Raw genomic sequence first — 15,694 nt, 5'->3', positions numbered from 1 at the left:
GGCTGGCTGGCTGGCTGCAGTGTGCGTGTGTTTGTGTGCATGTGTTTCCCAGCACTCCCAATGTTTTCCTTTGTGCTGTCAGCTTCCTATTGTACTCCCAGGATTATTGCGTCACTGTTTTTTCACTTGATTATCAGGTCTGTGTCGTCTCCTTTGGTTTCCAGCATTCAAAGTTTGTGTTGATTATATTTGCGTATGTGAGGGGTGCTCTGATAGTCAAAATCTGCTCAACTCCATAACCACTAAGTCAGATTGTTGGGTAATTATGTCTACTCTTTTACCCTGGTATTGTAATTTCTCATTCTAAAAAATCTTTAAATTTCATTTCAATGTCTGAATGCCGCCCCAAAGTCCTGTATTTGGGAAAAGAAGTGTTACGGATTATATAAGTGAGTTGTGTTGTGGGCTACAGTATGTCTTATGAGCATGCCACCTGTTAAAGTACTGTAGACATGGTATTGATAGCAGCAGAAACCCCAGGAAGCAGATATTGTTGATGAAATTAAATTTTGGCAAGTCAAATTTTTCATGTGCTGTTAAGGCATTATGTAAGATTTTAGTCAGCATACATATTTTTTAAGATAGGCACATTTTACTGAACATTGAAAGTGTGTGTAGGGGGATACTTATTTGTCTTTTAAGTTCAAAAGTTATTTCAAATAAAAAGCTCTTCATTTGGGGGTGGCACGGCGGTCGAGTGGTTAGCGCGCAGACCTCACAGCTAGGAGACCAGGGTTCAATTTCACCCTCGGCCATCTCTGTGTGGAGTTTGCATGTTCTCCCCGTGCATGCGTGAGTTTTCTCCGGGTACTCCGGTTTCCTCCCACATTCCCAAAAAGTATGAATGTGAGTGTGAATGGTTGTTTGTCAATATGTGCCCTGTGATTGGCTGGCGACCAGTCCAGGGTGTACCCCGCCTCTCGCCCAAAGACAGCTGGGATAGGCTCCCGGTAGAAAAGCAGTAGAAAATTAATGAATTTGACTTTTAAAGAGTACCTATTGTGCTCATTTTCTGACTCCTATAGAGCAGCTACACACAATAACCTTTCGAGATCTTCCAGATTCTGCACCTCTTTGTGCAGTGTTTCCATTGATTTCCCGTTTCCGACCCAAATGGTCTGTTTAATTCATTATTAATTAATTTTATTATTAAATGTATTATTTTGTTTGCCTTGGGAGACCCTACCAGGGACATAATAGCTCCAGACAACATCCTAGGAACACTCAGGAACTCAAACTCCCTCCACCACGATAAGGTGGTGATTCACCAAGGAGCACATGTTTCGTCTATATTCCTTCCTTATAGCAGTACAGGTGTAACAGGTACATTCTTGACATTCCATTGGAAGCAGCTGGCTCTGTTATGTGCCATGTTTTTGCATTTCTGCAGACGCATTGTGTACTGAACTATACACTCTCTAACCACATTGGTATAACCTTATTTAGCTACTATATTACGTAATAATAATCATACCACAGTATGTTTACTGTGACAATCCCATTGCAATAAAGTAAATTCTTGAGTCTTACTATTCACTTTCTAACTGATCTGAGGTCAGACCCGCGAGGGTGTCATTAAAATCTACTTTGTAGAACATTTGCCGTTGCTGTGGAGCATTTCACGCTCAATCTGTGATGTATGGTTTGTATGTCTACGTGTGTATTCTCTCTCCTTCGTCTGTCATTAAGTCGTATTTTTACAGCCGTGCTGCGGCCTCGCTGTGTCTGCCCGCAAGTGACTTTTCCATGCTGTCAGCATACGGTGGAGATGGTGGAAGTTCACGCTGTTTCAGACAGTCTAGCGTGAGCAAGTGCTTTGACTTGGCTGTGGCGATACTAAAATGGTAGATTTTCATTGTTTCACTCATTTGTGTCCTTTTTTTTTTGTTTTTTTTGCTCCTGTGAGTTTTTGAGTTTTTGCAAATTGAGAACTAAATCAATTTACAGTTTATTTACAAGTATAAAAGTGAGCAGAGTTGAAAAGATTACACATGAGTGATATTGTGGGGACAGTAGGGGGTCACACTCCTGCTGATGGAGCAGATCAAAGCTGGTTGAGGCACGTGGTCGAGGAATGTGGTCTCGCTGTGTCTGAATGTATGCTGTGAGAGGTGAAAGGTCTTGTTTGGGGCTGGAGAGGTCCAGTAGGACAATAGTATAATTCTATGAGGTAGGCTTTGTCGTTGAATGTAGCTGCTAAGGTTTCGCTGTGCCGTGCGTGTCGGGGCGTGGCTTGAAAGTGCTCTATAAACAGTTTCATTTCACTGCCACCTGAAGCCTAGGGCGAGGCGTGGCAGTAATAGGGGATTACTTTGGGAAGGAAGTGGGGGTGTCGGTGTCCCGCACAGCCAGCCTGGCCTCCCTGCGGACCCGCCCATGTCCCTCCATAGTAGATTGAAATATCAAAGGATTCAAACATCACAGAAGTGGTTCTGTTCCTTCACCTTTTGGGAATGCACACATTGGACACTTTTAACGTCGTGGAGGTCTGGCGCCGATTTATTGGCATAATGTTCAAAACACTTGATGGTTGATTTGCTGGGAGCACACAACTACATTCTAACATTTTAAAACCTTGCTAATGTGTTTGGGGTGGGGGGAATTCACTTTTATATGCATGGTTTCTCCACACTGGATCAGAACAAGTGTCAACACCATTTACTTTAAGTAACTGATGCCTATTACATAAGACTCCAGAAGCAAAGGAGACATTTAAAGGAAAACTTTTGCCCATAATACACAATCCTTATGTGAGACGTGAACACATTATCTCTTGTCTGTGCATTCTAAAGATATAAAAACAGATAAAAAGACAGGACCAATACTATTGAGAAAAATTAAATTCATTCATTTTCTACCGCTTTTCCTTACGAGGGTCGCGGGGGGTGCTGGAGCCTATCCCAGCTGTCTTCGGGCGAGAGGCGGGGTACACCCTGGACTGGTCGCCAGCCAATCACAGGGCACATATAGACAAACCACCATTCACACTCACATTCATACCTATGGATAATTTGGAGTCGCCAATTAACCTAGCATGTTTTTGGAATGTGGGAGGAAACCGGAGTACCCGGAGAAAACCCAAGCATGCACGGGGAGAACATGCAAACTCCAAACAGAGATGGCCGAGGGAATTGGAATTGAACCCTTGTCTCCTAGCTGTGAGGTCGGTGCGCTAACCACTCGACCGCCGTGCCGCCCAGAAAAATTAATCTAATCTATTTAAGTATCTGTACTTTACAGTGGACTCCATCAGGTTCTTAGTCTCCACCATCTAGTGTGGTAAAAAAAAACATGGTGACGAAAGCTGAGTCTGATTCCGATTTTGACACCTTGGCACACCACACTGGCTAGCAACTACCTTCACCACACACACTCAACCGCAGTGCGTCATAACGCCTCAGGCGACTACTAAAGCGTAACACTACATACATATCGGAGCTGGAAGTTCTGGCAATGTTTAAAAGGAGCAAAATATATGACAAAATACTCTTAAATATTCCATGTTATCATGAATGTACCTAGAAAATCAGAAAACCTTGTTGGAAGTTTTTGGAGGTGCCCCATGTTGTCACAGTGTCTGTTTTCATTATCGCTTCATCCTTCATTGCAGCACCATCCATTTTCTGAAGCGCTTATCCTCATTAGGGTTGCGGGTATGCTGGAGCCTACCCCAGCTGACTTTGGGTGAGAGGCAGGATACACCCTGGATTGGTCGCCAGTCAATGGCAGGGCACATATAGACAAACAATCATTCACACACCTATTGACAATTTGGCTAATTAATCTAACATGCATGTTTTTGGGAGTACGCACAAGGAGAACGTGCAAACTCCTCGATCTCCTGACTGTGTGGCCTACATGCTAACCACTCACCACCGTGCGGCCAGCACCATCCCAATATGTAATGTTATCAAAGGCTTGCTGACTGATCATGTAACAAACATTGGATGAACAGGGGAAACAACAACTAGGGTTAAGTACTCTCTGTAAGTGAAACCCAAGCCATTTAAATACGGTAATCCCTTGTTTATCAATGTTAATTGGTTTCAGGCCTAACTGTGATATGTGAATTTCCATATAAAAGGAGTCTTTATTTATAAATTTGATAAAAAATACTAATATTTTCACAGCCTAGACAACCTGTTTATGACCTTTTTAAATGAGTTTTAACATTATTGGAGCCCCGTAGACATGAACTAACACCCCTATAATCACCTTTACACTCGTATTACCCAATTTAGTACACATAATCGGAGTAAATAAGCCATTTATGACATAAAACCCATGCATTTTAAAATAAAAAAAATACCAAATATGGTCACCCTCAGTGAAGTAATGTAATGAAGGCGTCTCTCTATCCTTCACCACAAGATGACATCAGTCTGTGTCTTGCCTCCTCAGACCAGGCATGATGTTGCGGGCCGAGCAGAGGGTGTAGCCACATCTGGCAGAGCGCTTGCAAGAAGCACGAGCCTCGGCACACCCCAGCATCTGCCGCAGTCTTGGAGAGATGGGAGAGACGGAGGAGGAGAGGGACAACAATGCGGGGAAGCTCTTTGAGGACTTCATCCAGGCCTCCACCTGTAAGGGAACGCTACAGGCCTTCAATGTCCTATGCAGACAGCTGGACCTGGACCCCGCCGACCACAGCACCTTCTACTGCAGTCTGAAGGCCAATGTTACCTCCTGGAAGGCGAAGGCACTATGGAGCAAGCTGGACAAGAGGATGTCCCACAAGGAGTACAACAAAGGTCAAGCATGTGCTGGCACCAAGGTAGGAGGAAGTAGGTTAGGGAAGTGTTTTTGTGAGGTCATATGGTTGATTTTTCTTCCTGCCCTGCCCTAAGAGTAGTCTTAACCTATAAACCTCACAAACTTGTCTTCTATCATCTCAGCCCCCTATAAAGTGACAGCGTTACGTTTTATTAGCTGTGTCTGTGATGTCACGTCTCTAATGTGTTCATTAAAATCGGCATGTTTGAGCTGGATTATAGTGGTTCACCGCTAGTGTTCATCAGTGGACTACATACTGTAGGTTACAGTATGTGGGTGGGGTTTCTTCCATGGCATTGAGGTCACAACTGGCACAGGAAGTGTGGATGCGCTGACTCAGCTGATGTGCAGGAAAATATCTCAGCCAGTGGAAACAGATCGTTGCTGTTGCTTTGATTTGCTCACAGAGGTATAAAGTCACCCTAATATAAACTATCAGTCATTGTGGGTTCTAAGACGTCTTTGTCCTGGCAGCAGTAGGAGTTTTGACTTGTAAGAATGCATCATGCTGACTGAAACACTGCTCATCACCTCCATCCTGCAGTCATCACTGCTGCCAAGGAAATAATTACCATCCACGCATATTTTCCAGACCCTGGCACCTGGTTTTTAGTTTGAAGGTTCAGTATTGTATCTATATCTTAAGTTTGATGTCAGTTAAAGGACCTAGTAGATGTACCATGCGGATTTGTGGAAAATGTACCTCATGATACCTCAAACTTCCATCATCATCTTTGCATGTAGGTTAACCTCAACTCATATTAGGTACAGTAACTGCAACATTGAAGCACAAGTCATTTCTTTAACATTGAAAGCCTGCAGTTTGTCTATACATGCAGTATGAAATAATTCAGCAATTTGGGTATAGGTTCGTCAGCATCATAAAAATATTCAATAATAATAATAAAATAAAATCAATTTAACTTGTAGGATTGCCAGCTTCTGTAAAAATAAAGAAGGGACACCTTGTTCACAGGGCCAACTAACCCCGTTTTTGATTTTTTTTTCAAATACTTTAATTTGATGCCTGTTTTAGAGTAAAAATAATAATTTTTGTCCATGGACAGTGTCCATTTCACCCATTTTTCGCCACAAATGTCTTCTTCAGTCCTCAATCTATGTGTCAATAGTTCCATATCATATATTGTGTTCATCACACAAAGCCAGTCCTCCAGTACCGGGGGTGTTGGATGAAGCCATTTTTTGGTAATGGCTTTTTGACCTGCTACCAACATGATTTAAGAGCTATTTGTGTTTTATGTACCTGCCAACATTTAAATTGTACTTTATTTACAAAGCACATTCCCATTCAAGCAGTGTGCTCATGTGCTTATGGTATTTTGAGGTAATTATATATTTTTCTCACGTTCTGTGCTGAAACAGGCTCGAGGTATACATATTACTGCAATAACATTATTATAAAAAGTCATTTTGCACAATAGGGACTTCTTCTGTGGTCTGTTTCGCTTCATAAAGTTATTGGCTTGTCTACTTTGGAGTCATTGGACTTATTGCATGTGATTACCCTCCATTTCAATTTAAATGTTTACTGTATCTCCTGCTAATGCTATGTGACACAAATTAGTCTTTGGATTCCACCAGCTAATGTATAGAAAGTCATGAATATCATGTGTTTTTAGCTAGGGATTCTATTGTCATATTTTCGTCTATGGGCCTTAATTGAAATAAATATACTTGATAAAAGTTCTTCTGGGTGAATGGACATATTCCCACAGACATTTCAGAAGAATGGTTAGCTCCATAGTGGGACCAACATTCATTTTATTCAGAATGGAATTTCAAAAGCAGAAAAAAACAGCAATACAGTTAAACCACATGTAGTTTTTCCTCATGTTTAAACGTTTAGAGGGAAAGAAAAGAAAAAAGATTTCCAGAGTGCAGCACACTTGCATCACTTCTTTCATCTATCATCCAAAAGCTGATGTCATTCTTTGGGCAGCGTTCTTTCAAAGCAAGACAAGGCATGCTGTAACTTCAATCAAGGTGACTTCATGTGCTTTGCCGCCAAGGCTGACATATGAACACCTCTGATAATGACAGGCTGTAATCACGGTCCGCGGTGATGATGGAGGAATTTGGTTCATCAGTTTTTTTTCCATCAAGGTGGCCTGATGATGTCATCGTAAGACTTGTGAGTCTGGTGTATGTGATGATCATCTCTGCATGTGATCTTTTTAGGAAATAAACATAACACCATCCCATATGTGATGCCTACTCATAAACAATTTGTCCTCGTAGTGCCTCATCATCGGAGGAGGTCCGTGCGGTCTGCGTACAGCCATCGAGCTAGCCATGATGGGCGCCAAGGTGATGGTGATTGAGAAGAGGGACTCCTTCTCCAGGAACAATGTGCTGCATCTTTGGCCCTTCACCATTCATGACTTGAGGGGTCTTGGGGCCAAAAAGTTTTACGGCAAATTCTGTGCCGGCGCCATAGATCACATCAGTGAGTACTTTTGTGAATGAAAGATGCCTCTCTGTGCCTCAAAGAGCCTTTTCACCATGATGGCATTGAAAAAAATGGTGTAAATGGCTGCTTTTCAGTCTTTTCAACATTGTGCAATGTTAATTTGTAGTATTCATAAGGCCTGTTTTTGCAAATTACTTTGTACAGTATCATTTTTAGTTGAAGACTGAAGTGTATTGTACTGTGTTTTAACAGGTATTAGGCAGCTGCAGCTGATCCTGTTGAAGGTGGCCCTCATGGTTGGAGTGGAGTTTCACATCAATGTGGAGTTTGTCAAGCTGCTGGAGCCTCCCGAGGACCAAGAAAATGAGAGTAGGCCTTCTATCTGAACAATAACAAAGCTACAGGAGAAGATAGAGAAGCGGTCACCTTAATAATAAGCTCCTACATGTGATGGCAGCATGAGAAATAACTTGACCCGCCCCTCCCTTTTTGACTTTGCAGCTGTAATATCAATACGCTGATAACAAACCCCTCCAACTAAATTTAGACATACTTCTTTCCCCCCTTTTGCTGAGGCTTAGTTGTTGCCCTTAATTTGTTGGAATGACTTTTCCACATACTGTATGTGTATTACACAACAAAATACCTAGAGTGGACCACAGTCTCATGCCAGAGTTCATTTCATAGCTATTTGAAGATGTATATTCCAGCTTTGATTGAGATCATACTGGGAAGAAGTATGAGCAGAACATATCAATGGTACCCAATGATTTAAGTCTTCATCAGTTTCTCACGCTATGTGGCCTTTTCTGTCTCCACTGAAGGAATAAGGCACAAAGAGAATATTTATATAATGTGTTTTCCCTCCCTCCCTCCCTCCTCCTCCTCGCGCCCCTGTTTTTTCTGTGGTCGTCTTTCTCTCAGGGATAGGGTGGAGAGCTGCAATCCGACCTGCTGATCACCCCGTGGCTGACTTTGAGTTTGACGTTGTAGTGGGGGCGGACGGGCGCAGGAACACGCTGGAAGGTGAGAAGTCGCCAAAGAAAAGGGATTAAAAGTGTTGACGCCCAGGGGGATGTACTTTACTTGAAAGGAACATAAGGACAATGCCTTTTATTAAGTTACCACATAAGGTCAAGAAAATAACAACCTAATATAGCAACATATTATACATATGAGCCCGTAGAAGTCACGTCAAAGCACCAAGGGATCACAATATATAAATAGAATACACCACAGTTGAGCAGCTGATGCACGCTGGAGCCTCTCCATGTTTTTGCATTCATTGTTTCTAAGTTCTCTCTGCTTACTGTGGTCAACCCAACAACCAATACACTCCAGAGGTCTATTCCTAAAAAGGTCAATTTTGTGCACAACAAGATTTTTGCCTCATTCTTTCATCATGAAGCACCCTTGGGGTAATGAGTCAGTCTGCAGCAGGTCTGCTTTTTGTGGGCTAAATGTAGCAAAGCTGCTTTATTTTTAGTTGGGGACGAATATTTTTCTTCTCTGCCATCTCAACTTCGGCAGTGTTTATCAAAAGAGAACCTTATGCATGCATGACGAAAAAGGTGCAAAATAGGACATGGAAATGTACCTCATTAGGTTATTGTAAAGTAATGACCTTGGGATATTGTTACTTGTTATAAAAAAATTATGTTTAATTACTGTTTTTGTTAGTTACAGTGGTTACAGAAAGTGAACACACCCTTGTTAAATTACAATAATCCACGCTTGGGCAGGTTTACTCCAAACACAAAACCATGCATGTTTGGTGAAGTGGAGACTTTAAATTGTCCATAGGTGTGAATGTGTGAATAATGTGATTGACCAGTGCAGGGTGTACCCCGACTCCTGCCTGAAGTCAGCTTGAAGGAGGTACAGTATAAAATAAAAATGATAATAATAATAAATTTATGATAATAAATCAAGGCATATTTTTTTCCAAATGAATTAGCCAGGTTTAGGATAGAATATAACATGTTATTTTTAAATTTTATTTTTTTTCATTCATTAATTTTCTACCGCTTAGGGGTGTGCTGGAGCCTATCGCAGCTTGTTATTTTAAAATAATTGTTATGAATCATTATTATTTTTAAGCAATTAATATAATGATTATTACACATTTAATTTGGTTTGTGTTTTTTTACATCTGAAAAAATGGTACTGTGTGGATGGGATATGTAGTACACAGAAAGTACAGATTTTTTTTTCAACTTATGATTAAATAAATGCTTTTTTTTCCAAATAGCACCAAACAAAGTGTGTAACAGAGCTAGTTAGAAAAGTAATTCATGGCCGTCTTCATCTTCCTCCTGGGAACTGAAACCACTTAAGTCGTCTTCTTCAGCATCATAGTTCTTATATCACACACGCTGACAGTCTCCCTTTTTCGTTGTCGTTTTCTTCTTGAGTCAATTTAGCCCTTTAGCTTGAACCGTCCGCTTCATCACACAGTAGTCCAGCCTTTTGAAACTTGTGGATTTTATGACGTACTATAAACCTTGCAATCCAAGCTCCACTTGATGTTCCCAGCATCACTCGTTAGCTCAGATGATGAGACGTCTGCAGCGGTCCTAGCAATCCAAACAGAAGCAGTAGTAATTGTACACCCGATCAATCTGACAAAGATTTGTCAGATGTAAACACAATCATGTTTAGACTTTCTAAACATGATATCCAATTCACTACCTGTAGCAGGGCTCAATTATTGTACTCAGATACAAATGTTGTTAACTGCATGATTTTTTTGTATTTTCTTCAATTTTTTTTTAAATGATAGCAAAAAAATATTTGTTTCCACTATTTAATCTGTTGTTGCCATTGTTCTTATTTATTGTTCTTGTCCATATAAGCTCTGTAAGCAGCCTATGATCCAGAAATAACTGCTTGTTTTTTTAAGAATACTTTAATAGCCATTAATAATTTCTTACCTTTTCTGTGTTTTTTCTGTGTTTTTTTCCTGTAGGTTTCAAAAGAAAGGAATTTCGGGGGAAGCTTGCAATCGCCATCACCGCCAACTTCATCAACAGGAACACCACGGCAGAGGCCAAGGTGGAGGAGATCAGCGGCGTGGCCTTCATCTTCAACCAGAAGTTCTTTCTTGACCTCAAAGATGAAACAGGTGGGAGACACAACTACAACTTCAATGATGCCTTCAGGGACGCGATCCAAGATGTGGTTCCTACAAGCATCTTGACAAATTTTGACAGCTCCTCTAATGCTGCAGGTATCGACCTGGAGAACATTGTGTACTACAAGGACAACACACACTACTTTGTCATGACGGCAAAGAAACAGAGTCTTCTGGATAAAGGAGTTGTCATCAATGTGAGTTCAGAAATGAATGTCTCTTTATTCATGTATATCTATGTATGTATATATTGCTTTGCCTGCAAGTCTACCAGCGGACATGTGTGAATGCTCACCTCAGGCTGGTGTCATCCTGCTGTTGTTTGACAGGATTACATGGAAACACACAGGCTGCTGAGCCGTGATAACGTCAACCAGGAAGCTCTTCTGTGCTACGCCCGAGAGGCTGCTGACTTCGGCACCAACTACCAGCTTCCCACGCTGGACTTCGCCATGAACCACTGTGGGCAACCCGACGTGGCCATGTTTGACTTCACCAGCATGCACGCCTCTGAGAATGCCGCTTTAGTCAGGGAGAGATTTGGGCATCGGTTGCTGGTTGCTCTCGTGGGCGACAGTCTGTTGGAAGTAAGAGATCAAGATGAGTCGTGGTTTATTTGACCAATCACATTACAATAAGTTTGCTCACACGATGCATTGTATATATTTGCTTTGTATGGTTACAGCCCTTCTGGCCCATGGGGACAGGTTGCGCCAGAGGCTTCCTGGCTGCCTTTGACACAGCCTGGATGGTAAAGAGCTCGGCTCAAGGTCGAACAGCTCTTGAGCTGCTGGCAGAAAGGTATGAGATACAGTACACTCACCAGCAAACAACAATAGAGACACCTGCACCAATGAGATCCAATATAAGAGCTGTGTCAAAGGATCTGCCTTTATAAACAGAAAAATGCACCGTAGTATTGATTACTAGTACTTTTAGTGTGCAGTGGTGTAGAACTACAATAGCCCATATCTCTAAGTGTTTTGTTATATCTTCTCAAGGGACAATACTGTAGAAATGAAACATGGATATGCTTTAGATTAATCTATGTAACCTCCGTTTTCATAATTAATTTGTTCTAAAAATTAAATGCACAAACAAAAAGAAATATTTATGGAGAACAAATTTAGCATTCCGAAATTAACACACCTTTTCCGGTTTCTGGCTCCAGCAACAGTTTGGCGGATATTTCACGTTCATTTCCCAAAAAACAGTCCGGTGTGAAATGCTGTTGACAGATGAAATCAAATACAATCATTTCTGCCTGAAACTTTTCGTAGCAGAGCTTGGGGGACGGCAGAGAGCTTATCTGGCTTACAGCCATGCCCATACAAGGAGGTCCATCTGTGACATCACAAATAGGCACCCTCTGAAACCCTCTGAAACCGAGTGTTTTGAGCCATTCCAAACATCATTATCTGAAACTTTGGCATTGTTTAACACAAGAATACTACATTCTAACTACATTTCAGATCAGAAAAAGATCAGAAAAGTGGAAAAAAGGATAATAGGTCTCCTTTAATAATGTGAGTTGTGGATACCAGCATGCTGTTAATGTCTTAGTAAAACAAGCATATTCGGTTTGTTTGGATTGATATAAGCTATAAAAATAAATGTTGCAAAAATAAGTGCTTCTTGACCATTTACATTTTGTAGTACAAGTAGCTCTCACAAGCCAAAAACATTGGAGACCACTGATCTATGCATCTGTGTATATTTAGGGAAAGCATTTACAGATTGCTGCCACAGACCACACCAGAAAACATTGCCAAAAACCTGGAACAGTACACTATCGACCCAGCAACACGATACCCCAACCTCATATCCTCATGTGTCAGGCCTCTTCAGGTACAAAATGTTTTTTATGTTGCTTACACCGGAAATAACACTGTATAATATTGTTTTTTCTTTAAAATGTTTTTTAATCTCTTCAGGTGCGTCACTTGTACTTAAGCGGAGAGCTGAATTCCTGCTCTTTGGAGCGCGCCGCCACCATCCGTCGACCTGTTAATATCTACAGACGAGGTAGTGCAGCAGTGTTGGCTCTATCATCTGTCGCTTACTTTGAAAGTATGGTTTTAAGTTTTTCTTTGAGAGGAAGTCATACTGTGGTTTGTTTTTACATGTGGGTTCACAGAAGAGGAAGCTATGAAATGGGAGCAGGCGTGTTTTTTGTAGAGCCAAGTTCAGAGATACTTTTTCCTTCCTCTTTTAAACTCAAATTTAAGAAAACAGTCAGTTTAAAATGCTTCTGTCCCGATGGAACGTAACCTCTGCTTATTCAGTTTCAACCTCCTGCATCATTCACTTTTTTTTTTCATGTAAACCGACTTGCCAATGTCTCCTCCGCAGATTCTGAAAGCAGACCGGCGAGGCTTCTCACGTGGTGCCAAAAACAGACAGAGGGCTACCAAAATGTTGAGATCACTGACCTCACATCCTCTTGGAGAAGTGGCCTTGCCCTGTGTGGCCTGATCCATAGGTTCAAACCACAATTGATGTATGTAACCACTCACAAAACTATACATTACAAACAAGCTAATAACTCATATTATCACATACTACAGTATTAATTGGCCCTGTACCCTAGAAACCGCCCATGAATGATACGAGAAAAGGCCGAAATGATACTGTGTCAAAGCCCAGGGCAGTGATACTGATAAAATATAGAGTTTAACCATGTCCAGTATCAGCCCCCGTAGCTGTCCACTCAGAGCGCGATGCTCTGGTATCGTGCCTGTGAAACAATCAGAGAACAGCGCACGAGCATGAACACACAGTTTACACTGTTTAGATATAATACATAAACAATAAACTGAAAAATTTCTGGAAACAAAATGGTCTTTTGATTAAGCTGTTTTGATTGATTATTAGTACGTGATAATAAGCTCATGATTAAATAGTATGTGATAATAAGATCATCACATGGTTTGTCTGGTAAAAGGCCAGGTATCATGCCCCCAAGTGTCAGTATCAGCCCGAGACCGAAGGTCATGTGATAACCTATAATACCAACTCAAATATCAAATACTCTGTGCTTTATGTGTGTGCCTATTTTACCTCAATATTATGGCTTTAGATTAATCCATTTGCAGATGCAAATGATATCCCCTTCTGCTTAAATTATAGCCTTTCCACCATCCCACATGCCACTGCAATTTCATATGGTCATGCACGTTTTCAGGAAGACACTGGCATTCCGCCCTCTGCCCTCCTCCTAATATACGCTTGTCGGCACAGTGGAATTCTACAAATTGAATAGGTTTGCAGAAGCAAAGGGGGGAAAAAGGGAAAAGGGGCCTAAGTACTGTGTGTTGTTGCTAGGCTAGCGCTCTCATTGACATTATTTTCGGCTGGTGTCTGCACACTGTCAGTGTTGGCTTAGACGCCAGAGCTGTTTCTATTCATCCGTTCATCAAGTCATTTGCAGACTTTTTTTTCCCAGCAAAAGAAAGAGTTGGAAAGAATGTTTATACGCAAAGCAAATGTATTATCGTGATGTTAAATGTTTTTACATCCCAGTGCGCTTTTTTTTCCATGCAGCTTTCTTCCAGTCCCCTGATATCAGCAGTACATTTGTCACTTTCCTGTCTAGCTATACAGGCTTTATAGTCGATAACTCCCAACTGATAAGGAGGACGAACGCAAAATGGCTGAAAGTATTCACAAATCAACTGTAGCAAGGAGACAGATGTGTGGTTAAACTCCTCTCTCTGTACAGTACATACTCTGCCTTCCACTCAAGACCCTATCATCTTTATCCCACAGAGACTTTAAGTCACTAAATGAGGAAAACCAGGCCACCAACCTCCAGCTGGCTTTTGATATTTTAGAGCGGGAATTTGGGATCAGACCCTTTGCATCTGTAAAAGAGCTCAGCGGCTCCCTGGAGCTGGAGAAGACCAAAATGATAAGCTACCTTTCCAAGATCTATGAACTCTTCAGAGGCACCCCTTTACCTGATGCAGGTACTCCACTCGTGTTTGAATAACGCTTTTATACACAACACAATATACCACTTGTCTCAAGTCACTCCTCCTCTTATACAATACAACATGGTTATGCTATGCTTTAATATACAGAACTATGCTGTGCTATACAGCATTCTACTCAACTCTATTGAGTAAATTCAACTGCACTCAATATTATTAAATTCTACTGTGTTATTTTGAATCTGCATCTGTCTTCCACTGTAATGTAATCTAAGTAAGGTATTTATTTAAGGTGGACCTATTATGCTTTTTCCACTTTTTTGACCTATAAATATTGCTATAATGTTGTATTCTCGTGTTAAATGATGCCAAAGCATCAGTTTAGACATTTGGAAGTGAGCCCTGAAAGAAGTTTGGGATGGCTCAAAACGCTTGGTTTCAGAGGGCGTGGTAAAACTGCCCCTTTGTGATGTCACAGAGGATGGACGTCCTTATATAGATGTGGCTCTCTGCCCTCCCCCAAGCTCTCCTTCTCTGTTTACGAAACAAGCTGAGGCAGAGGTTATTGTACAGTTCTACCGACTTCAATACAATTCTGGCTTCCTTATTTGGGCTCTGGATTACCTGCACTCAATAATCACAGACCTCCGTATCCGCAAGTTCTTGAGAGCGCTTGGGAGTGTGACCAATCACAGCGTAGTGGGTGTACCTAGAGGAGGGCTGGGGGTGGAAGCAGGAAGTCAATGGAAACACTGCAAAAAGAGGTGCAGATTCTGGAAGGGTTATTGTGTGTAGCTGTTCTATAGGAGTCCACAAGTTGATCCAAAAAAACACAAAAATGAGCACAATAGGTCCTCTTTAGAGGGACTGTTGAAACTTTTGCAGCTTTTGAACCAGCTGCAGTTATGTTAGTTATGTTTGTTGTCCGATAATAACAGCGGTTCGGCAAAGCTTAGCTACTAATGTTGGCTATTATTGAACATATAACCGATTGTAACAATATAATGACTGTAAATTGTGAGACTGCTTTAGTGTATACAAGTGCGTGTCTACGAGACAGCCGTGAGTGAAAGCCATGACCGGCAGTTATTTTTATTCGGCCCAAATATAGATTTTTTGATGCAATTTTGATGCAATTGAATTTGTAACTGTGAAAAATATAGACTTATTTTTGTTCAACCTGGTCTTATAAACCACTGTTGTTTTAGCATACACTAGCCAGTGGTGGTGGTTTTCTGTTCTTTTGTCTGAAAACCTGAACCAGTTGCAAATAGTCCCTTTTTAACTTTATCCATTTGACTTTTAGTGTTTCTTCTTGTCTGTGTCATTCTTTTTTTATTGTATCAGTAAGTTGCGGAGAAAAAGAGCTGTTATTCCAGACAGAGAAGCTATTGCCTTTCAAGTTGATTTCCTGTGCCTAACTGT

The 15,694-nt window shown here is 41.2% G+C and overlaps 1 protein-coding gene across 6 annotated transcripts in view; it reads left to right on the top strand.

Moving 5' to 3' along the window:
* mical2a (microtubule associated monooxygenase, calponin and LIM domain containing 2a) overlaps nt 1–15,694 on the top strand; it is a 34,869-nt gene that overhangs the window by 6,405 nt on the left and 12,770 nt on the right. For all 6 annotated transcript variants that reach the window (XM_058089282.1, XM_058089281.1, XM_058089280.1 and 3 more), the window contains exons 2-13: nt 4,402–4,774; nt 7,033–7,240; nt 7,457–7,573; nt 8,129–8,230; nt 10,173–10,328; nt 10,434–10,534; nt 10,667–10,924; nt 11,023–11,138; nt 12,059–12,185; nt 12,272–12,362; nt 12,690–12,837; nt 14,106–14,305. In XM_058089282.1, coding sequence (XP_057945265.1) covers nt 4,511–4,774; nt 7,033–7,240; nt 7,457–7,573; nt 8,129–8,230; nt 10,173–10,328; nt 10,434–10,534; nt 10,667–10,924; nt 11,023–11,138; nt 12,059–12,185; nt 12,272–12,362; nt 12,690–12,837; nt 14,106–14,305 — 1,888 coding nt within the window. In that variant the 5' untranslated portion in view covers nt 4,402–4,510. The remainder of the gene's footprint in view (nt 1–4,401; nt 4,775–7,032; nt 7,241–7,456; nt 7,574–8,128; nt 8,231–10,172; nt 10,329–10,433; nt 10,535–10,666; nt 10,925–11,022; nt 11,139–12,058; nt 12,186–12,271; nt 12,363–12,689; nt 12,838–14,105; nt 14,306–15,694) is intronic.

This window comes from Doryrhamphus excisus, chromosome 12 (genome assembly GCF_030265055.1).
Source record: "Doryrhamphus excisus isolate RoL2022-K1 chromosome 12, RoL_Dexc_1.0, whole genome shotgun sequence".
Classification (NCBI taxonomy): domain Eukaryota; kingdom Metazoa; phylum Chordata; class Actinopteri; order Syngnathiformes; family Syngnathidae; genus Doryrhamphus; species Doryrhamphus excisus.
Note: the sequence above shows the minus strand (reverse complement) of the source record. Positions and strands in the feature narration are given on the sequence as shown.